Here is a 27427-nt window from a genome sequence, read left to right on the forward strand (position 1 = left end):
AGAGATAGTGACACAAGAATACACAGAGATAGTGACACAAGAATACACAGAGATAGTGACACAAGAATACACAGAGATAGTGACAGGAATACACAGAGATAGTGACACAAGAATACACAGAGATAGTGATATAGGAATACACAGAGATAGTGACAGGAATACACAGAGATAGTGACACAGGAATACACAGAGATAGTGATATAGGAATACACAGAGATAGTGACAGGAATACACAGAGATGGTGACAGGAATACACAGAGATAGTGACACAAGAATACACAGAGATAGTGACACAGGAATACACAGAGATAGTGACAGGAATACACAGAGATAGTGACAGGAATACACAGAGATAGTGACACAGGAATACACAGAGATAGTGACACAGGAATACACAGAGATAGTGACAGGAATACACAGAGATAGTGACACAGGAATACACAGAGATAGTGACAGGAATACACAGAGATAGTGACACAAGAATACACAGAGATAGTGACACAAGAATACACAGAGATAGTGACACAGGAATACACAGAGATGGTGACACAAGAATACACAGAGATAGTGATATAGGAATACACAGAGATAGTGACAGGAATACACAGAGATAGTGACACAGGAATGAGACACACACAGAAACATAGAGACACAGAAGCACACAGAGACAGAAAGTAACTCTGACATCAGGTGTGTAACTTGATGTTTGAGTTCCGTGAACCACACAGCGTGAAATGTTCATTTCCGATCACTCGCTGACGGCGCGCGCTCAGGTAGATTCAGGGAGAAACAGGAATACCATAAACTCAGGAGGCAAGAGTCCTTCCGTTCCCAATACACTGTTTGATGGATTGTGTTTGAGCTCGAGTCTCTCTGACGGATTAAATACACGGATCGTGTGCTCCATACGAAATGAACAGAGGCAGAGAATAAGAATGTAAAGCGGATGACGCCAGACTCACCGGTGCAGTGTCCTGGATTGTGAGAGTTATGTGTCCCCAGGGTCCCCTCGCCACATTATCTCATCCCCGGTTCAGCTCCGCACGGTCCTCGGGGCCGGACAGACTCACAGCTCTGCTGAGCTCAGGAAGATTGGCAGCTCGGAGAGTCTGGGAGTGACTGTGAGGCAAAGGGAGAGGGAAGGAGGCACTGCAGGACGGCAAGGGGCGGGTCACATCCCTCCGCTCCCCACACACTTCACCAGGAACCACACTGTGTAAAGGGCAGCCCAGCCTGCCCCAAACAACATCCTGACCACTGCACCCACACAAGCACCGACAGGGACCGGGGCACAGTGCACAGTGCACAGCACCAGTAAAACCAGTAGCACCAGCACCGGTAAAACCAGCAACACCAGCACCAGTAACACCAGCAACAATAACACCAGCACCTGTAACACCCGCACCGGTAACACCAATAACACCAGCGCCAGTAACACCAGTAACACCGGCATCGGTAACACCAGTAAAACCAGCACCAGCAATACTGTCACCTGTAACACCAGCACCAGTAACACCAGTGACACCGGCACCTGTAACACCAGCACCAGTAATACTGGCCTCAGTGACACCGGCACCAGTAACACCAGCACCAGTAAATACCAATAAGACCAGCATCAGTAAGACCAGCATCAGTAACACCAGCACCAGTATCACCAGCACCAGTAACACCAGCACCAGTAAAACAAGCACTAGTAACAGCAGCACCAGTAACACCAGCACCAATAACACCAGCACCTGTCACACCGGCACCAGTAACAGCAAAACCAGTAAAACCAGTAACATCAGCACCAGTAACACCAGCACCAGTAACACCTGTAACACCAGCACCAGTAACACAAGCACTAGTAACACCAGTAACACCAATAACACCAGCACCAGTAACACCAGCACCAGTAACACCAGGGACACTAGCACCAGTAACACCAGAACGAGTAACACCAGTAACACCAGCATCAGTAACACCAGCACCAGTAACACCAGCACCAGTAACTCCAGTAACACAAGCACCAGTAACACCAGCACCTGTAACACCAGCACCAGTAACACCAGCTCCAGTAACAACAGTAACACCAGCACAAGTAACACCAGAACGAGTAACACCAGTAACACCAACACCAGTAACACCAGCACCAGTAATGCCAACACCAGTAATACCAGTAACACCAGCACCGGAGCTCCAGCATCAGTAACACCAGTAACACCAGCACCAGTAAAACCAGCACCAGCAGCATCAGTAACACCAGCACCAGTAACACCAGCACCAGTAGAACCAGTAACACGGGCACCTCTAACACCAGCACCAGTAACACCAGCACAAGTAACACCAGCACCAGTAACACCAATAACAGCAGCACCAGTAACACCAGCACCAATAACACCAGCACCAGTAACACCAGCACCGGTAACACAAGCACCAGTAACACCAGCACCAGTAACTCCGGCACCAGTAACACCAGCATCAGTAAGACCAGCACCAGTAACAGCAGCACCAGTAACACCAGTAACACCAGCACCTGTAACACCCGCACCAGTAACACCAGAACCAGTGACCCCAGTAACACCAGCACCAGTAACACCAGCACCAGTAACACCAGGACACCAGCACCAGAAACACCAGCACCAGTAACAGCAGCACCAGCAAAACGGTCAGCTGTAACACCAGCACCAGTAACACCGGCACCAGTAGCACCAGTAACATGGGCATCTGTAACACCAGCACCAGTAACACCAGAACCAGTGACCCCAGTAACATCAGCACCAGTAACACCAGCACCAGTAACACCGGGACACCGGCACCAGTAACACCAGCACCATTAACACCTGCACCAGTAAAACAAGCACTAGTAACACCAGCTCCAGTAACACCAGCACCAGTAACACCAGCACCAGTCACACTGGCACCAGTAACAGCAAAACCAGTAAAACCAGTAACACCAGCACCAGAAACACCAGTAACTCCAGCACCAGTAATACCAGCACCAGTAACACCTTTAACACCAGCACCAGTAATGCAAGCACCAGCAACACCAGCACCAGTAACACCAGCACCAGTAACAACAGTAACACTAGCACCAGTTACAACAGCACCAGTAACACCAGCACCAGTAACACCAGAATGAGTAACACCAGTAACACCAGCATCAGTAACACCAGCACCAGTAACACCAGCACCAGTAACACCCACACTAGTAACACCAATAACATCAGCACCAGTAACATCAGTAACACCAGCACCAGTAAAACCAGCAGCAGTAACACCAGTAACACCAGCACCAGTAACACAAGTAACACCAGCACCGGTAACACCAGCACAAGTAACAGCAGTAATACCAGAACCAGTAACACCAATAGCACCAGCGCCAGTAACACCAGTAACACCAGCATCTGTAACACCAATAACATCAGCACCAGTAACAGCAGTAATACCAGAACCAGTAACACCAATAACACCGGCACCAGTAACACCAGTAACACCGGCACCTGTAACACCAGCACCAGTAATACCAGCCTCAGTAACACCGGCACCAGTAACACCAGCACCAGTAAATACCAATAAGACCTGCATCAGTAACACCAGCACCAGTTACAACAGCACCATTAACACCAGCACCAGTAACACCAATAACACCAGCACCAGTAACACCAGAATGAGTAACACCAGTAACACCAGCATCAGTAATACCAGCACCAGTAACATCAACACCAGGAACACCTGCACCAGTAAATCCCACACTAGTAACACCAATAACACCAGCACCAGTAAAATCAGTAACACCAGCACCAGTAAAACCAGCAGCAGTAACACCAGCACCAGTAACAACAGCACCAGTAACACAAGTAACACTGGCACTGGTAACACCAGCACCAGTAATACCAGAACCAGTAACACCAATAACACCAGCACCAGTAACACCAGTAAAACCAGCAGCAGCAACACCGGCACCTGTAACACCAGTACCAGTAACACCGGCACCAGTACCACAGGCACCAGTAACACCAGCACCAGCAATACCATCACCTGTAACACCAGCACCAGTAACACCGGCATCAGTAACACCAGTAACACTGGCACCTGTAACACCAGCACCAGTAATACTGGCCTCAGCGACACTGGCACCAGTAACACCAGCACCAGTAAATACCAATAAGACCAGCATCAGTAACACCAGCACCAGTATCACCAGCACCAGTAACACCAGCACCAGTAAAACAAGCACTAGTAACAGCAGCACCAGTAACACCAGCACCAATAACACCAGCACCAGTAACAGCAAAACCAGGAAAACCAGTAACATCAGCATCAGTAACACCAGCATCAGAAACATCAGTATCTCCAGCACCAGTAACACCAGTAACACTAGCACCAGTAACACCTGTAACACCAGCACCAGTAACACAAGCACTAGTAACACCAGCACCAATAACACCAGCACCAATAACACCAGCACCAGTAACACCAATAACACCAGCACCAGTAACACCAGTAACACCAGCACCAGTAACACCAGCACCAGTAACAATGGCACCAGTAACGTCAGGAACACTAGCACCAGTAACACCAGAACGAGTAATAGCAGTAACACCAGCATCAGTAACACCAGCACCAGTAACTCCAGTAACACAAGCAGCAGTACCAACAGTAACTCCAGTAACACCAGCACCTGTAACACCAGCACCAGTAACACCAGCTCCAGTAACAACAGTAACACCAGCACAAGTAACACCAGAATGAGTAACACCAGTAACACCAACAACAGTAACACCAGCACCAGTAATGCCAACACCAGTAATACCAGTAACACCAGCACCGGAGCTCCAAGATCTGTAACACCAGTAACACCAGCACCAGTAACACCAGCACCAGTAAAACCAGCACCAGGAGCATCAGTAACACCAGCACCAGTAACACCAGCACCAGTAGAACCAGTAACATGGGCACCTGTAACACCAGCACCAGTAACACCAGCACAAGTAACATCAGCACCAGTAACACCAATAACAGCAGCACCAGTAACACCAGCACCAATAACACCAGCACCAGTAACACCAGCACCAGTAACACAAATGAGACCAGCAACAGTAACACCAACACCAGTAACACCAGCACCAGTAACACCAGCACCAGTAACACAAGCACCAGCAACACCAGCACCAGTAACTCCAGCACCACTAACACCAGCACCAGCAACATGGGCACCTGTAACACCAGCACCAGTAACACCGGCACCAGTAGCACCAGTAACATGGGCATCTTTAACACCAGCACCAGTAATACCAGCCCCAGTAACACCAGCATCAGTAACACCAGCACCAGTAACAGAAATAAGACCAGCACCAGTAATACCAGCACCATTAACACCTGCACCAGTAAAACAAGCACTAGTAACACCAGCTCTGGTAACACCAGCACCAGTAACACCAGCACCAGTCACACTGGCACCAGTAACAGCAAAACCAGTAAAACCAGTAACACCAGCACCAGAAACACCAGTAACTCCAGCACCAGTAACACCAGTAACACCAGCACCAGTAACACCTGTAACACCAGCACCAGTAACGCAAGCACCAGTAACACCAGCACCAGTAACACCAGCACCAGTAAGAACAGTAACACCAGCACCAGTTACAACAGCACCAGTAACACCAGAATGAGTAACACCAGTAACACCAGCATCATTAACACCAGCACCAGTAACACCAGCACCAGTAACACCCACACTAGTAACACCAATAACATCAGCACCAGTAACATCAGTAACACCAGCACCAGTAACACCAGCACCAGTAACACAAGTAACACCGGCACCGGTAACACCAGCACCAGTAACAGCAGTAATACCAGAACCAGTAACACCAATAACACCAGTGCCAGTAACACCAGTAACACCGGCATCTGTAAAACCAGTAACACCAGTAACACCAGCAGCAGCAACACCGTCACCTGTACCACCGGCACCTGTAACACCAGTAGCACTAGTAAAAAGAGCAGCAGTAACACCGGCACCTGTAACACGAGCACCAGTAACACCGGCACCAGTAACACCAGCACCAGCAACACGGGCACCTGTAACAACAGCAGCAGTAACACCGGCACCAGTAGCACCAGTAACATGGGCATCTGTAACACCAGCACCAGTAATACCGGCCCCAGTAACACCAGCATCAGTAACACCAGCACCAGTAACAGAAATAAGACCAGCACCAGTAATACCAGCACCATTAACACCTGCACCAGTAAAACAAGCACTAGTAACACCATCTCCAGTAACACCAACACCAGTAACACCAGCACCAGTCACACTGGCACCAGTAACAGCAAAACCAGTAAAACGAGTAACACCAGCACCAGAAACACCAGTAACTCCAGCACCAGTAACACCTGTAACACCAGCAGCAGTAACACAAGCACCAGTAACAACAGTAACACCAGCACCAGTTACACCAGCACCAGTAACACCAGCACCAGTAACACCAATAACACCAGCACCAGTAACACCAGAATGAGTAACACCAGTAACACCAGCATCAGTAACACCAGCACCAGTAACACCAGCACCAGTAACACCCACACTAGTAACACCAATAACAACAGCACCAGTAACATCAGTAACACCAGCACCAGTAAAACCAGCAGCAGTAACACCAGCACCAGTAACACCAGCACCAGTAACACAAGTAACACCGGCACCAGTAACACCAGCGCCAGTAACACCAGTAACACCGGCATCAGTAACACCGGCATCTGTAACACCAGTAACACCAGTAACACCAGCACCAGCAACACCGTCACCTGTAACACCAGCACCAGTAATACCGGCCTCAGTAACACCGGCACCGGTAACACCAGCACCAGTAAATACCAATAAGACCTGCATCAGTAACACCAGCACCAGTAATACCGGCCTCAGTAACACCAGCACCGGTAACACCAGCACCAGTAAATACCAATAAGACCTGCATCAGTAACACCAGCACCAGTATCACCAGCACCATTAACACCTGCACCAGTAAAACAAGCACTAGTAACACCAGCTTCAGTAACACCAGCACCAGTCACACCAGCACCAGTCACACCGGCACCAGTAACACCAAAACCAGTAAAACCAGTAACACCAGCACCACAAAAACCAGTAACTCCAGAACCAGTAACATCAGTAACACCAGCACCAGTAACACCTGTAACACCAGCAGCAGGAACACAAGCACCAGTAACACCAGCACCAGTAACACCAGCACCATTAACAACAGTAACACCAGCACCAGTTACACCAATAACACCAGCACCAGTAACACCAGAATGAGTAACACCAGTAACACCAGCATCAGTAACACCAGCACCAATAACACCAGTAACACCAGCACCAGTAACACCCACACAATTAACACCCACACCAGTAACACCAATAACACCAGCACCAGCAACAGCAGTAACACCAGCACCAGTAAAACTAGCAGCAGTAACGCCAGCACCAGCAACACCAGCACCAGTAACACAAGTAACACTGGCACCGGTAAGACCAGCACCAGTAACACCAGTAATACCAGAACCAGTAACACCAGTAAAGCCGGCACCAGTCACACCGGCACCAGTAACACCAAAACCAGTAACACCAGCACCAGCAACACCATCACCTGTAACACCAGCACCAGTAACACCGGCAACAGTAACACCAGTAAAACTGGCACCAGTCACACCAGCAGCAGTAACACCAAAACCAGTAAAACCAGTAACACCAGCACCAGAAACACCAGTAACTCCAGCACCAGTAACATCAGTAACACCAGCACCAGTAACACTGGCACCAGTAAGTATAGGAATAGGAAGATAGAACAGATGAATGCGTGGCTAAAGGGATGGTGCAGGGGGGAGGGCTTTAGTTTCCTGGATCACTGGGTCTGCTTCTGGGAAAGGTGGGACTTGTACAAGTCGGACGGTTTACACCTGAACCAGGGGGGAACCAATGTCCTTGCGGGGAGGTTTGCTAGCACTGCTGGGGAGGGTTTAAACTAACTTGGCAGGGGGTTGGGGTACAGAGTGGAGCTATAGTAGGGGGTGATTTACGGCCAAATACAGAGGGAAAAACAAGTCAGCTGGGAAGGCAGAGCAAATATGTGAAGGCAAAAGAGAATATGGCAGGGCTGGAAGGCATTTATTTTAATGCAAGGAGTCTTGCAAATAAGGTGGATGAACTGAAGTTGTTGTTGAACACATGGGAGTACGATATTGTTGCTATCACGGAGACATGGTTGAGGGAGGGTCAGGACTGGCAGCTCAATATTCCGGGGTATAGAATCTTCAGGCGAGACAGAGGGGGGTGTAAAAGGGGAGGGGGTGTTGCAATATTAATTAAGGAGTCAATTACTGCTGTAAGGAGGGATGATATATTAGCGGGTTCCTCTAATGAGGCCATATGGGTAGAACTTAAAAACAAAAAGGGGGCAAGCACTTTGCTGGGAGTGTACTATAGGCCCCCAAACAGTCAGGGGGAGATAGAGGAACAGATATGTAGGCAAATCTCAGAGAAGTGCGAAAATAATAGGGTAATAATAGTGGGGGATTTCAACTTCCCCAATATAAATTGGGACAGTCAGAGTGTGAAAGGCTTAGAGGGTGCAGAATTCTTAAAGTGCATCCAGGAGAGCTTTTTGAGCCAACATGTAGAAAGTCCGACAAGAGAGGGGGCGGTACTGGACCTAATTCTGGGGAATGTAGCCGGGCAAGTGGTGGAAGTGTCAGTAGGAGAGCATTTTGGCGACAGTGACCATAATTCGGTGAGATTTAAGGTGGTCATGGAAAAAGACAAAGACGGCCCGGAAATAAGGGTTCTAAATTGGGGGGAGGCCGATTTTAATATGATAAGGCAGGATCTGGCCAAAGTGGACTGGGAGCAGCTGCTTATAGGAAAATCCACATCAAAACAGTGGGAGACTTTCAGAAGGGAAATAGAGAGAGTACAACGCCAACATGTTCCTGTAAAGGTCAAGGGTGGGACCAACAAGCAAAGGGAACCTTGGATGACAAGGGATATACAAAAATGCATTAGAAATAAAAGGGGGGCTTTTGGCAGTTACAAAAGACTAAAGACAGAAGAAGCCCTAGAGGAGTATAAAAAGTGCAGGGGCATACTTAAAAAAGAAATTAGGAGGGCGAGGAGGGGCCATGAAATAACACTGGCGAGCAAAATAAAGGAAAATCCTAAGATGTTTTATAAGTATATTAAGGGCAAGAGGATAACCAGGGAAAGGGTAGGGCCCATTAGGGACCAAAGTGGCAATCTGTGTGTAGAGCCAGAGGATGTAGGCGGGGTTTTAAATGAATTTTTTGCATCTGTGTGCACTATGGAGAAAGACGATGCAGACATAGAAATCGGGCAAGGGGACTGTGACATACTTGAACATATTAGCATCGAGAGGGAGGAGGTGCTAGTGGTTTTAGCGGGCCAAAAAGTGAATAAATCCCCAGGCCCGGACGAGATGCATCCCAGGCTGCTGTGGGAGGCAAGGGAGGAGATTGCAGGGGCTCTGACACAAATTTTCAGAACCTCTCTGGCCACAGGGGATGTACCAGAGGACTGGAGAACAGCTAACGTAGTACCATTATTCAAGAAGGGTAGCAGGGATAAACCAGGGAATTACAGGCCAGTGAGTCTAACATCTGTGGTGGGGAAATTATTGGAAAAAATTCTGAGGGACAAAATTAATCTCCACTTGGAGAGGCAAGGATTAATCGGGGATAGTCAGCATGGCTTTGTCAAGGGTAAATCATGTCTGACAAATCTGATCGAATTTTTCGAGGGGGTGACTAGGTGTGTGGATGAGGGAAATGCTGTGGATGTGGTTTACATGGACTTCAGTAAAGCTTTTGACAAAGTCCCGCATAGGAGACTGGTCAAGAAGGTAAGAGCCCATGGGATCCAGGGTGCCTTGGCGCGTTGGATCCTAAACTGGCTGAGTGGCAGGAGGCAGAGGGTGATGGTCGAAGGTTGCTTTTGTGACTGGAAGCCTGTGTCCAGTGGGGTACCTCAGGGATCGGTGCTGGGTCCCTTGTTGTTTGTGATCTACATAAATGATTTGGATGAAAATGTAAAAGGTATGATCAGTAAGTTCGCAGATGACACGAAAATTGGTGGGGTGGTAAATTGTGAGGAGGAAAGCCTCCGGCTACAGGACGATATAAACGGGTTGGTCAGATGGGCGGAGAAGTGGCAAATGGAATTTAACCCTGAAAAGTGCGAGGTGATGCATTTTGGACGGACAAATAAGGCAAGGGAATACACAATGAGTGGTAGGACCCTAGGAAGTACAGAGGGTCAGAGGGACCTTGGTGTACATGTACATAGATCCCTGAAGGCAGCGGAGCAGGTAGATAAGGTGGTTAAAAAGGCATATGGGATACTTGCCTTCATTAGCCGAGGCATAGAATATAAGAGCAGGGAGGTTATGATGGAGCTGTACAAAACGCTGGTGAGGCCACAGCTGGAGTACTGTGTGCAGTTCTGGTCGCCTCACTATAGGAAGGATGTGATTGCTTTGGAGAGGGTGCAGAGAAGATTCACCAGGATGTTACCTGGGATGGAGCGCCTCAGCTATGAAGAGAGGCTGGACAGGCTGGAGTTGTTTTCCTTGGAGCAGAGAAGGCTGAGGGGGGACCTGATTGAGGTGTACAAAATAATGAGGGGCATAGATAGGGTAGATAAAGAGGAACTTTTCCCCTTAGTGGGGGGGTCAATAACAAGGGGGCATAGATTCAGGGTAAGGGGCAGGAGATTTAGAGGGGATTTGAGGAGGAACTTCTTCACCCAGAGGGTGGTTGGAATGTGGAACTCAATTCCTGAAAGGGTGGTGGAGGCAGGAACCCTCACAACATTCAAGAAGCATTTGGATGAGCACTTGAAATGCCATTGCATACAAGGCTATGGACCAAATGCTGGAAAATGGGATTAGACTGGACAGGGATGGATGGGCGGCGCAGACACGATGGGCCAAAGGGCCTCTTTCTGTGCTGTAAAACTCTATGACTCTATGGCCTAGAAATTCGGTTTTGGCGCAGCGAGGGCTTTAGCGCCGGAAGTTAGTGCCGGCGCTAAGTCCCCCTGCGCGCGCCAAAAATTCAGTAGCGCCGCGCCCAAACGGCTGCCGGCGCTACTGAGGGGTCTCAGTGCCTCAAAACTGGCGCCACGCGCCGCATTGCGGCGCTATTCCGGCGCTGCGGCGCCCGCTGCGGTGCGGCAGGCTCGGGAAGTGCAGGCCTCCTCCTTCCGTTAAGGAGGAGCTGCCTGCACCCGGCCGCGGCCCGCGATAATCTTTTTAAAAATGAGCCCGGCACCTCGGACAAGTGCCGAGTTTGCTTCTGTTCCGGGGTGGGGGGGGGGGGAAGTCCGGGGAGGGAGCTGCGGCCAGGCGGCCGGCGGGAAAGCGGCCGGCCGCCGCGGGGCCTTTAATGCGCCGGCGCAAAGTTCTGTAAGGCACCTCTGCCAGAACGTTGCTTGCGGCTGCCACGGGCGAGGCGGCCGCAACTCAATTTCCGAGGTCGGGCGGGTTACCATGGCAACCGGGACGCTGCGCACACCGATGAAGTCATCGGTGCCGGCGCAGCGCTACCGGCCTAACGCCGATTTAGGGCCCCTGTCAATTTCTAAACTGGCCATAACTTCGGCGCTAGGCCCTCTAGCGCCTCAAAAGCGGCGCTAAGGCCAGTGAATTTCTAGGCCTATGACTCTATGACCAGCACCAGTAACACCTGTAACACCAGCAGCAGTAACACAAGCACCAGTAACACCAGCACCAGTAACACCAGTACCGGTAACAACAGTAACACCAGCACCAGTTACACCAATAACACCAGCACCAGTAATACCAGAATGAGTAACACCAGTAACACCAGCATCAGTAACACCAGCACCAGTAACACCAGAATGAGTAACACCAGCATCAGTTACACCAGCACCAATAACACCAGTAACACCAGCACCAGTAACACCCAAACCAGTAACACCCACACTAGTAACACCAATAACACCAGCACCAGTAACAGCAGTAACACCAGCACCAGTAAAACTAGCAGCAGTAACGCCAGCACCGGCAACACCAGCACCAGTAACACAGGTATCACTGGCACAGGTAAGACCAGCACCAGTAACACCAGTAATACCAGAAACAGTAACATCAGTAACACCAGCACCAGTGACACAGGCACAAGTAGCACCAGTAACACCAGTAACACCTGCACCTGTAACATCAGTAAAACCAGTAAAACCAGCAGCAGTAACACCGGCACCTGTAACATCAGCACCAGTAACACCGGCACCAGTAACACCGGTAGCAGTAACACCAGTAAAACCGGCACCAGTAACACCAGCACCAGCAACACCAGCACCAGTAACACAAGTAACACTGGCACCGGTAAGACCAGCACCAGTAACACCAGTAATACCTGTAATGGCCGAGTATAAATAATACACAGACTGCAGGAGAACAATAAAACAGGTATTTACTTGAACAGAGTGTAACTTAAGACTGAAATACAGAAGCCTGCTATGGCTTTATATACAGGGGTGGTCACTACCAGTACTGCAGTATAGAATCAGTTCTTCTCTTAAAGGCACATACACAACAATTCCTCCCCTTTTAGATAAACAGTACATAACATTCATTTAACAACTAAATAATAACTAATTACAATTACAATTTTCTCTGTACTATATACATCAACTGAAATAATCATTTATAAGTTCAGTCTTTGAGGAGGCTTCCTGATCCTGACTGGATAGTGCCTTTCTCGAGTATCCTGTTCTTGCGGCGGAGTTGATTCTGGCTCATTGTCATTGGTTGGTTCGTCAGCTTCCAATACCACTGCTTCTGAGGTAGACACAATCTGTACTTCGGGTTGATTACCAGGTGCACCTGCTCGTGGTATGGGTTTGGCTTGTTCCTGTGACTCTAGAATCTGGTCAGCATGGCGTCTCACGATGCTCTCTCCAACGTCCACTGTGTACATTAGTGGTCTCTGCTGTGTGCATATCGTTCCTGGCTGCCATTTTTCTGTTCGGTAGTCGCGGGCCAAGACTGGTTGCCCTATCTTGAAGCTCCTGGTTGGCTTCTCATTTATGTGCTGGAATTGCTTATCCTCAACATCTCGTCTTATGTTTGGTTTGAGCAAATCCAGGCGACATCTTAGCCTTCGGTTGAAGAACATTATGGCTGGAGCTTGGTTGGTGACTGCATGTGTCGCATTCCGGTAAGCAAACAAGAAATTATCCACCTTGTGTTGTAGTGGTATGTCGTCATTATGCATTGCCTTTATGGCCTTTTTAAAGGTCTGAACAAACCTCTCAGCCAATCCATTTGTGGCTGGATGCTATGGGGCAGATGTGTAATGCTTCACCCCATTATTCCTCAGAAACCTCCGGAAATCCTCTGACACAAACTGTGGCCCATTGTCGGAGCAAATCTGTTCTGGCAAGTCATTCCTGGCGAAGATGGTCCGTAGGACTGCAATAGTTTTCTCCGTGGTGGTGGAGGACATTTTGATGACCTCTGGCCATTTCAAATGGGCGTCCACAGGGATTAGGAACATTGAGTCCATAAATGGACCAGCAAAATCAATGTGTACCCGTTGCCATGGAGATGAGGGCCACTCCCATGGATGTAGCGGGGCCTGTGGTGGAGCGTTTTGGACCTTCTGGCATCCTGTGCATCTCTTGGTCATATCCTTGATTTCTTTATCGATTCCCGGCCACCACACAAATGCCCTGGCTAGGCTCCTCAGTTTTACCCCTCCCAGATGACCCTCATGAAGTTCATTGAGCACTCTGTCTCTCAACTTGGGTGGAATTACCACTCGGGATCCACACATCAAGGTCCCCCGGCACACTGACAGCTGTTCTCTCCTTGGCGAGAATGCTGGCAACAGTGAGTCACCATGTGCTGGCCATCCCTTCACCGTCAAATCATAGACCCGAGAGAGTGTCGGGTCATTTCGGGTTTCCTTCTCTATACTTAAGTTTGTAACAGGTAGACATTCGACTATGGTCGCATGGAATACCTCAACAGGGTCCACTGCAGGTGCTTCCTCCACCATAGGCAACAGTAGGCACAACAGCCCATCAGCATTTCCATGCTGTTTCATACCCTTATACTCTATGTCGTACTGATGTGCCACTAGAAAAAGTGACCATCTTTGCAGCCATTGCGCCGTCATCACCGGAACGCCCTTCTTTGGGTTAAAAATGGAGACCAGGGGCTGATGATCAGTCAGTAGGGTAAATTTCTGCCCGTGCAGATAGTGATTGAACTTCTTCACCCCCCAAACCAGGCTGAGGGCCTCCCTGTCAATCTGGGCGTAGTTACGCTCGGCTGAGGTTAATGAGCGTGACGCAAAGGCTATTGGCCTCTCTGAACCATCAGGGTATTTGTGTGACAGCACCGCTCCGATGCCGTAGGGAGACGCATCACATGCTAACCGAATCGGTAGTGTTGGATTGTAGTGGGCCAATACTTCTTTTGAAGTGATTAGGCATTTGCATTTCTGAAAGGCACGCTTACACTCATCACTCCATTTCCATGTTACTCCAATTTGCAGTAGGGCGTTCAGTGGGTGCAGAATTGTGGATAAATTCGGCAAGATCTTATGGTAGTAGTTCACCAACCCGAGGAACGACCTCAGTTGCGACACATTTTCCATTGCTGGAGCCTTGACTACAGCCTCAATCTTGTCCGGCGACTTATGCAACCCTTCCTCATCAATCATGTGGCCACAATACGAGATTTGTCTCCTGAAGAACTCGCATTTGGGGCGGTTGGCTCGTAGCCCATATTCCTGTAATCTTGTGAGCACCTGCTCCAGGTTGGCAAGGTGTTCACTGTCATTTTCGCCCGTAACCAGGATGTCGTCCAAATAACACTGGGTCCCCGGGATCCCTTGCAGGACTTGTTCCATCGCCCTCTGCCAAATAGCCAGGGCTGATGCTGCCCCAAATACCAGTCAATTGTACTGGTAAAGGCCTTTGTGAATGTTCATCGTGAGGTATTTCCTAGACACTTCTTCCACCTCCATTTGTAGATACGCTTGGGCCAGATCAATCTTTGTAAAGCGTTTCCCTCCAGATAGTGAGGCGAAAATATCTTCTAAATGTGGAAGTGGATATTGTACTGTGTGCAGGACTGGATTCACAGTTACCTTGAAGTCCCCACAGATGCGAACCTTCTTCGGTTCCCCAGGCGTGCTGCTCCATGATTTCTTCATTACAGGAACGATGGGTGTTGCCCACTCGCTCCAGTCCACCTTGGACAGCACACCCGAATGCTCCAGACTCTCCAGCTCTGCTTCAACGGCTGGGTGGATTGTGTAAGGTACCGGTCTGGCCTTAAAAAATTTTGGGTTTGCGTTATCTTCGATTTTTTATCATTGCCGTTACTCCTTTTAGAGTCCCAAGTCCTTGTTGGAACACCTCTTTCGTGTCAGTTAGAATTTTTGACAGTCGTCCAGGTGTGACGTCATCATCCTTTTTTATCAGTCACAGTTAGCGCCTGAATGGAATGCCAATCCAATTGTATTTTTTGGATCCATTCACATCACAATAATGGTGGTCCTCCATCTGATAGTATATATAGATACAGTTTCTGTGTTTCCTTGCCGTTGTTTTCAACTGGCACCCTTATTTTTCCTCTGGGGTAGACTTTTTGCCCCAACTATGTCTTCAATACAATGGACGTGTCCTTCAAGGGTATGTGTGAGAATAGCCGCTCATAGTCTCGTCGATTCATGACAGTTAGGGCTGATCCTGTGTCCAATTCCATCTTTACTGGGGACCCTGCTATCATGCGGGTGACCCAAATGGTTCGGTGATCCTCCTTTGCGATCACGTTGTGTAACTTTAGACAACTTAGTCTCCTGCTCCCGGAGTCCTTATCACTCTCCTGATCTTCCGAACTACTGTCTGTCAATTTCTTTACTTTCTTGTACTTTTCCTTAGTAGTTCTTGTAGTGTTGGTTTTCTTTCCCGACCTGCAGACTCTTGCTATGTGTCGCATTTTCCCACATTGCCTGCATACTTTGTCCTTAACCCAGCAGTCCTTCTGATCATGGGTTGTTCTGCCACAGCGATAGCACTTTTCTGCTCCATACGCCATTTCATTAGCGCTGTATTCCTGTGGTTTCTGTTGTATTTCCGCAGCTCCCTGTGCTGCTGCTTCGTAGGATACTGCCACGCTGAAAGCCTGTTCTAGCGTCAGGTCCTTTTCCGAAAGTAGTCATTTCTGGGTTCCTTCACTCTGGAGCCTGCAGACAAACTTATCCCGCAAGGTATCTGCCAGACTTGCTCCGAACTGGCAGTGCTTCGATAACTTGTGTAGCTCCGTAAGATAGTCAGCATTGCACTCATCTTTGTGCTGGTTTCTTTTATGGAACTTGAATCTTTCTGCTATCAGCAGCAGTGTAGGGTTTAGGTGTTCCTGTAAGATATTAACAATCTCTTCAAAACTTTTCTCCATTGGTTTAGCTGGGGTAATTACATTCCGCAATAGGCCGTATGATGTAAGAAAAAGGAGTCTTACCATCAAGTAACTTTAAAATAAGCTTTAAGTAACTTATAAACACACTAGAAACAAGAGAGGTCTTTACCATGCCTCTGGTAGAAGCCTCTTACAATACTGAACAGTCCAGTATTTACACCAGTCCAACAGGAAGTGACATATGACAGGAAGTGAGGTATGTACACAGTTCATAGTTCATAGTTCACAGTTCACAGGAAGTGATGACATAACAAGTTATTATTATTATCACACCGTACATTCTCATGCCCATCAAATTTAATAATACCGACGCCTTCTTTCCATCGGCCACCTCATTTGCCTTGCAGTACACTTCAATTCTTTTCACATATGTGGTCCAGTCTTCTACCTCATTGTCGAAAGCAGTGATACTGCCACTCTTCGGCATCTTGGGTGATTTAAAATGGCACCTCCCGCGCTTTTCCTTCTTCCCCAATGTAATAAAATGGCGCCTCCCGCGCTTTTCCTTCTTCCCCTTGCTGCCACACTGCTCCTAGCATTCTACAGGGTAATGGCAGCAATCTGCGGCTTCAGCGCATATCACTTTTCCTTCCCCACGTTCTATTCTCTCCGCGCTGCCCTGTTCTTGAGCACCGACCATGCCCTGTGCGCTCCACCCTCTCTCTCTCTCTCTTCCACCTGACAACGCTGCACGGCCCCTTTGCAGAGCCGCTCGATCGAGCCCGAGCCCGCCGCAGTCTGGAAGGGTCAGCGCACTACCTGCTACCAGCACGACTTGCTGGAACACCTCTACTGGGGAGCTAGGCCCAGCTCTCCACAGCCTCCCCTGCAACTCTCCGATGGATCCCTGGGCGGTTACCCGTGGTCGACGACCGCTGTTCTGACTTCGACCTCCAAGAAGCTTCGCTTCAGGGAAAAGATCCCCGTGAGGTGATGCAGTACTGCAGGTGAGTTCGAACCTGCCCGTCGCCAGTGTAATGTCCGAGTATAAATAATACACGGACTGCAGGAGAACAATAAAACAGGTATTTACTTGAACAGAAAGTAACTTAAGACTGAAATACAGAAGCCTGCTATGGCTTTATATACAGGGGTGGTCACTGCCGGTACTGCAGTATAGAATCAGTTCTTCTCTTAAAGGCACATACACAACAATACCAGAACCAGTAACACTGGTAACACCAGCACCAGTGTCACCAGCACCAGTAGCACCAGTAACACCAGTAACACTGGCATTTGTAACACCAGTAACACAGTAAAACGAGCAGCAGTAACACCGGCACCTGTAACACCAGCACCAGTAAAACCAGCACCAGTAACACCGGCACCAGTAACACCAGCACCAGCAACACCATCACCTGTAACACCAGCACCAGTAACACCGGCACCAGTAACACCAGTAAAACCGGCACCAGTAACACCAGCACCAGTAATACTGGCCTCAGTAAAACCGTCACCAGTAACACCAGAACCAGTAAATACCAATAAGACCAGCATCAGTAACACCAGCAACAGTATCACCAGCACCAGTAACACTGGCACCAGTAAAACAAGCACCAGTAACACCAGCACCAGTAACACCAGCCCCAGTAACACCAGCACCAGTCACACCGGCACCAGTAAAAGCAAAACCAGTAAAACCAGTAACACCAGCACCAGTAACACCAGCACCAGAAACACGAGTAACTCTAGCACCAGTAACACCAGTAACATCAGCACCAGTAACACAAGCACCAGTAACACCAGCACCAGAAACACGAGTAACTCCACCACCAGTAACACCAGTAACACCAGCAGCAGTGACACAAGCACCAGTAACATCAGCACCATTAACACCAGTAACACCAGCAACAGTACCACCAGCACCAGTAACAATAGCACCAGTAACACCAGGAACACCAGCACCAGTAACTGCAGTAACACAAGCACCAGTGCCACTAGTAACTCCAGTAACACAATTAACACTGGTAAAACCAGCAGCAGTAACACTGGCACCTCTAACACCAGCACCAGTAACACTGGCACAAGTAACATCAGCACCAGTAACACCAGCACCAGAAATACCGGCACCTGTAACACCAGCACCAGTAACACCAGCACCATTAACAACAGTAACACCAGCACCAGTTACAACAGCACCACTAACACCAGCACCAGTAACACCAGTAACACCAGCATCAGTAACACGAGCACCAGTAACACCAGTAACACCAGTACCAGTAACACCCACACTAGTAACACCCACACTTGTAACACCAATAACACCAGCAACAGCAACATCAGTAACACCAGCACCAGTAAAGCCAGCAGCAGTAACACCAGCACCAGTAACACCAGCACCAGTAACACAAGTAACACCGGCACCAGTAACACCAGTACCAGTAACACCCACACTAGTAACACCCACACTTGTAACACCAATAACACCAGCACCAGCAACATCAGTAACACCAGCACCAGTAAAGCCACCAGCAGTAACACCAGCACCAGTAACACCAGCACCAGTAACACAAGTAACACCGGCACCGGTAACACCAGCACCAGTAACACCAGTAATACCAGAACCAGTATCACCAGTAACACCAGCACCAGTAACACCGGCCCCAGAAACACCAGTAACACCGGCATCTGTAACACCAGTAACACAGTAAAACCAGCAGCAGTAACACCGGCACCAGTAACACCAGCACCAGCAGCACCATCACCTGTAACACCGGCACCAGTAACACCAGCACCAGTATTACCGGCCTCAGTAAAACCATCACCAGTAACACCAGCACCAGTAAATACCAATAAGACCAGCATCAGTAACACCAGCACCAATATCATCAGTAACACCGGCACCAGTAAAACAAGCACCAGTCACACCGGCACCAGTAAAAGCAAAACCAGTAAAACCAGTAACACCAGCACCAGTAACACCAGCACCAGAAACATGAGTAACTCCAGCACCAGTAACACCAGTAACACCAGCACCAGTAACACCTCTAACACCAGCACCAGTGACACAAGCACGAGTAACACCAGCACCAATAACACCAGCACCAGTAATACCAATAACACCAGCACCATTAACACCAGTAACACCAGCAACAGTACCACAAGCACCAGTAACAATAGCACCAGTAACACCAGGAACACCAGCACCAGTAACTCCAGTAACACAAGCACCAGTACAACTAGTAACTCCAGTAACACCAGCACCAGTAACACAAGCACCAGGAACACCAGCTCCAGTAACAACAGCAACACCAGCACCAGTAACACCAGAACGAGTAACACCAGTAACACCAGCACCAGTAACACCAGCACCAGTAACACAATCACCCATAAAACCAGCACCAGGAGCATCAGTAACACCAGCATCAGTAACACCAGTAACACCAGCACCATTAAAACCAGCACCAGTAACACCAGCACGAGTAACTCCAGCACCAGTAACACCAGGAACACCAGCACCAGTAACACTAGCACCATTAACACCAGCACCAGTAACACCAGTAACATGAGCAGCAGTAACACCAGTAACACCAGCAACAGTAACACCAGCACCAGTAAAACCAGTAACACCAGCACCAGTAACACAAGAATACAGAAAAAACAGCACCAGTAACACCAGTAATACCAGCACCAGTAACACCAGAACGAGTAGCACAAGTAGCACCAGCACCAGTAACACCGGCACCAGTCACACCAGTAACACCGACACCTGTAACACCAGTAACACTGGTAAAATCAGCAGCAGTAACACCGGCATCTGTAACACCAGCACCAGTAACACCGGCACCAGTAACACCGGCAACAGTAACACAAGCAACAGCAACACCGGCACCTGAAACACCAGCACCAGTAATATCAGCACCAGTAACACCAGCACCAATAACACCAGTAACACCAGCACCAGTAACACCAGAACGAGTAACACCAGTAACACCAGCACCAGTAACACCAGCACCAGTAACGCCAACACCAGTAATACCATTAACACCAGCACCAGTAACACCAGTAACACCGACACCTGTAACACCAGTAACACTGGTAAAATCAGCAGCAGTAACACCGGCATCTGTAACACCAGCACCAGTAACACCGGCACCAGTAACACCGGCAACAGTAACACCAGCAACAGCAACACCGGCACCTGAAACACCAGCACCAGTAATACCAGCACCAGTAACACCAGCACCAATAACACCAGTAACACCAGCACCAGTAACACCAGAACGAGTAACACCAGTAACACCAGCACCAGTAACACCAGTAACACCAGCACCAGTAACGCCAACACCAGTAATACCATTAACACCAGCACCAGTAACACCAGTAACACAAGCACCAGTACCACTAGTAACTCCAGTAACACCAGCACCAGTAACACCAGCACCAGTAACACCAGCTGCAGTAAAACCAGTAACATCAGCACCAGTAACACCAGCACAAGAAACACCAGTAACTCCAGCACCAGTAACACAAGTAACACCAGCACCAGTAACACCTGTAACACCAGCACCAGTAACACAAGCACCAGTAACACCAGCACCAAAGCACCAGCACCAGTAACACCAATAACACCAGCACCAGTAACACCAGTAACACCAGCACCAGTAACACCAGCACCAGTAAAACCAGTAACACCAGCACCAGTAACACAAGAATACAGAAAAAACAGCACCAGTAACACCAGTAACAGCAGCACCAGTAACACCAGAATGAGTAACACCAGTAACACCAGCACCAGTAACACCAGCACCAGTAACGCCAACACCAGTAATACCAGTAACACCAGCACCAGTAACTCCAGCACCAGTAACACCAGCACCTGTAACAACAGCACCAGTAAAACCAGCACCAGGAGCATCAGTAACACCAGCACCAGTAAGACAAGTAACACCAGCACTATTAAAACCAGCACCAGTAACACCAGCACAAGTAACTCCAGCACCAGTAACACCAGGAACACCAGCACCAAGTAACACCAGCACCAGTAACACCAGCACCAGTAACACCAGCACCAATAACACCAGTAACACCAATAACACCAGTAACACCAGCACCAGTAACACCAACACCAATAACACCAGTAACAGCAGCACCAGTAACAGCAGCACCAGAAACATCAGTAGCTACAGCAACATTAACAACAGTAACACCCAGCACCATTAAGACATGTAACACCAGCACCATTAAAACAAGCACCAGTAACAGCAGCACCAATTACACAAGCACCAATAACACCTGCACCAGTAACACCAATAACACCAGCATCAGTAACACCAGTAACACCAGCACCAGTAACACCAGTAATACCAGCACCATTATAACGAGCAGCAGTAACACCAGCACGAGTAACTCCAGCACCAGTACAACCAGAAACAGCAGCACCAGTAACAGCAGCACCATTAACACCCGCACCAGTAACACCAGTAACATGAGCAGCAGTAACACCAGTAGCAACAGTAACACCAGCACCAGTAACACCAGTAACACCAGCACCAATAACACAAAAATACAGAAAAACCAGCACCGGTGACACCAGTAATACCAGCACCAGTAACACCTGCACCAGTAACACCAGTAACACCAGCAGCAGTAACACCAGCACCAGTAAAACCAGCACCAGTAACACCATTAACAGCAGCACCAGTAACAACAGTAACACCGGCACCTGTAACACCAGCACCAGTAACATCGGCACCAGTAGCACCAGCACCAGTAACACCAGCACCAGTATCACCAGCACCAGTAACACCAGTAACACCAGCATCAGTAACTCCAGTAACACAAGCACCAGTACACCAGTAACTCCAGTAAAACAAGCACCAGTAACACCAGCACCAGTAACACCAGCACCAGTAATACCAGGAACACCAGCACGAGTAACACCAGAACGAGTAACACCAGTAACACCAGCACCAGTAACACCAGTAACACCAGCACCAATAACACCAACACCAGTAATACCAGTAACACCAGCACCAGTAACACCAGCACCAGTAACACCAGCACCAGTAAAACCAGCACCAGTATCACCAGCACCAGTAACACCAGCACCAGTAACACCAGAACCAGTAAAACCAGTATCACCAGCACCAGCAACTCCAGCTCCAGTGACACCAGTAACACCAACACCAGGAACACCAGCACCAGTAACACCAGGAACACCAGCACCAGTAACACCAGAACGAGTAACACCAGTAACAGCAGCATCAGTAACACCAGCACCAGTAACACCAGCATCAGTAACTCCAGTAACACAAGCACCAGTACACCAGTAACTCCAGTAAAACCAGCACCAGTAACACCAGCACCAGTAACACCAGCTCCAGTAACAACAGTAACACCCGCACCAGTAACACCAGAACGAGTAACACCAGTAACACCAGCACCAGTAACACCAGCACCAGTAACGCCAACACCAGTAATACTAGTAACACCAACACCAGTAACTCCAGCACCAGTAACACCAGCACCTGTAACAACAGCACCAGTAAAACCAGCACCAGGAGCATCAGTAACACCAGCACCAGTAACACCAGTAACATCAGCATGAGTAACCCCAGCACCATTAACACCAGGAACACCAGCACCAGTAACACAAGCACCATTAACACCAGCACAAGTAACACCAGCACCAGTAACACCAGCACCAGTAACACCAGCACCAATAACACCAGTAACAGCAGCACCAGTAACAGCAGCAGTAGAAACACCAGTAGGTCCAGCACCATTAACACCAGTAACACCAGCACCAGTAACACCTGTAACACCAGCACCAGTAACACAAGCACCAGTAACAGCAGCACCAATAACACCAGCACCAATAACACCAGCACCAGTTACACCAATAACACCAGCATCAGTAACACCAGTAACACCAGCACCAGTAACACCAGGAACACCAGCACCAGTAACACCAGAACGAGTAACACCAGCATCAGTAACACCAGCACCAGTAACACCAGCATCAGTAACTCCAGTAACACAAGCACCAGTACACCAGTAACTCCAGTAACACCAGCACCAGTAACACCAGCTCCAGTAACAACAGTAACACCAGCACCAGTAACACCAGAACGAGTAACACCAGTAACACCAGCACCAGTAACACCAGCACCAGTAATGCCAACACCAGTAATACCAGTAAAACCAGCACCAGTAACTCCAGCACCATTAAAACCAGCACCAGTAACACCAGCACGAGAAACTCCAGCACCAGTAACACTAGGAACACCAGCACCAGTAACACCAGCACCATTAACACCAGCACCAGTAACACGAGCACCAGTAACACCAGTAACACCAGCACCAGTAACACCAGAACGAGTAACACCAGTAACACCAGCACCAGTAACACCAGCACCTGTAATGCCAACACCAGTAATACCAGTAACACCAGCACCAGTAACTCCAGCACCATTAAAACCAGCACCAGTAACACCAGCACGAGTTACTCCAGCACCAGTAACACTAGGAACACCAGCACCAGTAACACCAGCACCATTAACACCAGCACCAGTAACACGAGCACCAGTAACACCAGTAACACCCGCACCAGTGACACCGGCACCAGTCACAACTGTAACAGCGGCACCTGTAACACCAGTAACAGTAGTAGAACCAGCAGCATTAACACTGGCACCAGTAACACCAGCACCAGCAACACCGGCACCAGTAACATCAGCACCAGTAACACCAGCACCAGTAACATCAGCACCAGTAACACCAGCACCAATAACACCAGTAACAGCAGCACCAGTAACACCAGAACAAGTAACACCAGTAACACCAGCACCAGTAACACCAGCACCAGTAACGCCAACACCAGTAATACCAGTAACACCAGCACCAGTAACAACAATAACACCAGCACCAGTAACACCAGCACCAGAAACATCAGTAGCTACAGCAACATTAACAACAGTAACACCAGCACCATTAACACTTGTAACACCAGCACCATTAACACAAGCACCAGTAACAGCAGCACCAATAACACAAGCACCAATAACACCTGCACCAGTAACACCAATAACACCAGCATCAGTAACACCAGTAACACCAGCACCAGTAACACTAGTAACACCAGCACCATTATAACGAGCAGCAGTAACACCAGCACGAGTAACTCCAGCACCAGTACAACCAGGAACAGCAGCACCAGTAACAGCAGCACCATTAACACCTGCACAAGTAACACAAGTAACATGAGCAGCAGTAACACCAGTAGCAACAGTAACACCAGCACCAGTAACACCAGTAACACCAGCACCAGTAACACAAAAATACAGAAAAACCAGCACCAGTAACACCAGTAATACCAGCAACAGTAACACCTGCACCAGTAACACCAGTAACACCAGCACCAGTAACGCCAACACCAGTAATACCAGTAACACCAGCACCAGTAACACCAGTAGCACCAGCACCAGTAACACCAGCACCAGTAAAACCAGCACCAGTAACACCAGTAACAGCAGCACCAGTAACAACAGTAACACCGGCACCTGTAACACCAGCACCAGTAACACCGGCACCAGTAGCACCAGCACCAGTAACACCAGCACCAGTATCACCAGCACCAGTAGCACCAGCACCAGTAACACCAGCACCAGTATCACCAGCACCAGTAACACCAGCACCAGTAACACCAGCACCAGTAACACCAGCATCATTAACTCCAGTAACACAAGCACCAGTACACCAGTAACTCCAGGAACACCAGCACGAGTAACACCAGAACGAGTAACACCAGTAACACCAGCACCAGTAACACCAGTAACACCAGCACCAGTAACACCAACACCAGTAATACCAGTAACACCAGCACCAGTAACACCAGTAACACCAGCACCAGTAACACCAGCACCAGTAAAACCAGCACCAGTATCACCAGCACTAGTAACACCAGCACCAGTAACACCAGAACCAGTAAAACCAGTATCACCAGCACCAGCAACTCCAGCTCCAGTAACACCAGTAACACCAACACCAGTAACACCAGCACCAGGAACACCAGCACCAGTAACACCAGGAACACCAGCACCAGTAACACCAGAACGAGTAACACCAGTAACAGCAGCATCAGTAACACCAGCACCAGTAACACCAGCATCAGTAACTCCAGTAACACAAGCACCAGTACACCAGTAACTCCAGTAAAACCAGCACCAGTAACACCAGCACCAGTAACACCAGCTCCAGTAACAACAGTAACACCCGCACCAGTAACACCAGCACCAGTAACACCAATAACACCAGCATCAGTAACACCAGTAACACCAGCACCAGTAACACCAGGAACACCAGCACCTGTAACACCAGAACGAGTAACACCAGTAACACCAGCATCAGTATCACCAGCACCAGTAACACCAGCATCAGTAACTCCAGTAACACAAGCACCAGTACACCAGTAACTCCAGTAACTCCAGCACCAGTAACACCAGCTCCAGTAACAACAGTAACACCAGCACCAGTAACACCAGAACGAGTAACACCAGTAACACCAGCACCAGTAATACCAGCACCAGTAACGCCAACACCAGTAATACCAGTAACACCAGCACCAGTAACCCCAGCACCATTAAAACCAGCACCAGTAACAGCAGCACCAGTAACTCCAGCACCAGTAACACTAGGAACACCAGCACCAGTAACACCAGCACCATTAACACCAGCACCAGTAACACGAGAACCAGTAACACCAGTAACACGAGCACCAGTATCACCAGTAATACCAGCACCAGTGACACCAGAACGAGTAACACAAGTAACACCAGCACCAGTAACACCGGCACCAATCACAACTGTAACACCGGCACCTGTAACACCAGTAACAGTAGTAGAACCAGCAGCAGTAAAACTGGCACCAGTAACACCAGCACCAGCAACACCGGCACCAGTAACATCAGCACCAGTAACACCAGCACCAGTAACACCAGCACCAATAACACCAGTAACAGCAGCACCAGTAACACCAGAACAAGTAACACCAGCACCAGTAACACAAGCACCAGTAACGCCAACACCAGTAATACCAGTAACACCAGCACCAGTAACAACAATAATACCAGCACCAGTAACACCAGCACCAGTAACACCAGCACCAGCAATACCAGTAACACCATGACCTGTAACACCAGAACCAGTAAAACCAGTAACACCAGCACCAGTAACTCCAGTAGCAGTAACACCAGTAACACCAGCACCAGTAACACCACCACCAGTAACACCAGCGCCAGTAACACCAGAAAGAAAGCATACGGTATACTTGCCTTTATTAGCCAAGCCATAGAATACAAGAGCAGGGAGGTTATGCTTGAACTGTATAAAACACTAGTTAGGCCGCAGCTAGAATACTGTGTGCAGTTACGGTCACCACATTACAGGAAGGATGTGATTGCACTATAAGGGGATGCAGAGGAGATTCACGAGGCTGTTGCCTGGGCTGGGGAATTTTAGCTATGAGGAAAGATTGGATAGGCTGGGGTTGTTTCTTTCGAACAGAGGAGGATGAGGGGAGACCTAATTGAGGTGTATAAAATTATGAGGGGCCTAGATAGAGTGGCTAGGAAGGACCCATTTCCTTGAGCAGAAGGGTCAATAACCAGAGGGTAGAGATATAAAGTAATTGGTCAGAAGTTTAGAGGGGACTTGAGGAGAAATTGTTTCACCCAGAGGGTGGTGGGGGTCTGGAACTCTCTGCCTGAAAGGGTGGTAGAGGCAGAAACCCTCATCACATTAAAAAGTACTTGGATATGCACTTGAAGTGCCGTAACCTACAGGGCTACGGACCAAGTGCTGGAAAGTGGGATTAGGGTGGAAAGCTCTTTGTTGGCCAGCATGGACAAGATGGGCCGAATCACAGAATCACACAGAAACCCCACAGTGCAGATAGAGGCCATTTCGGCCCA

General features: G+C 48.8%; 2 protein-coding genes across 3 annotated transcripts in view; both read right to left on the reverse strand.

Moving 5' to 3' along the window:
- Positions 1–1144, reverse strand: part of vit (vitrin) — a 190862-nt gene extending 189718 nt beyond the window's left edge. The window contains exon 1 of one of the 2 annotated variants that reach the window (XM_085996738.1): positions 963–1144. The gene's annotated coding sequence lies outside the window, so the exon portion shown is untranslated. The remainder of the gene's footprint in view (positions 1–962) is intronic. The other variant, XM_085996736.1, reaches the window with a different exon arrangement.
- Positions 1145–4359: 3215 nt separating this feature from the next.
- Positions 4360–19586, reverse strand: LOC147112458 (uncharacterized). The gene is made up of 11 exons (XM_085998181.1): positions 19383–19586; positions 18955–19142; positions 18489–18907; positions 18078–18458; positions 17663–17992; positions 7017–7178; positions 5986–6381; positions 5539–5793; positions 5177–5496; positions 4796–4941; positions 4360–4375 (listed from the first exon to the last, which is right to left on the reverse strand). The coding sequence occupies exons 1-11, from the start codon at positions 19584–19586 to the stop codon at positions 4360–4362; spliced, it is 2817 nt and encodes a 938-aa protein (XP_085854307.1).
- Between the last annotated feature and the right edge of the window lie 7841 nt (positions 19587–27427).

This window comes from Somniosus microcephalus, chromosome 9 (assembly GCF_052327205.1).
Source record: "Somniosus microcephalus isolate GS21.2 chromosome 9, FLI_Smic_1.0, whole genome shotgun sequence".
Classification (NCBI taxonomy): domain Eukaryota; kingdom Metazoa; phylum Chordata; class Chondrichthyes; order Squaliformes; family Somniosidae; genus Somniosus; species Somniosus microcephalus.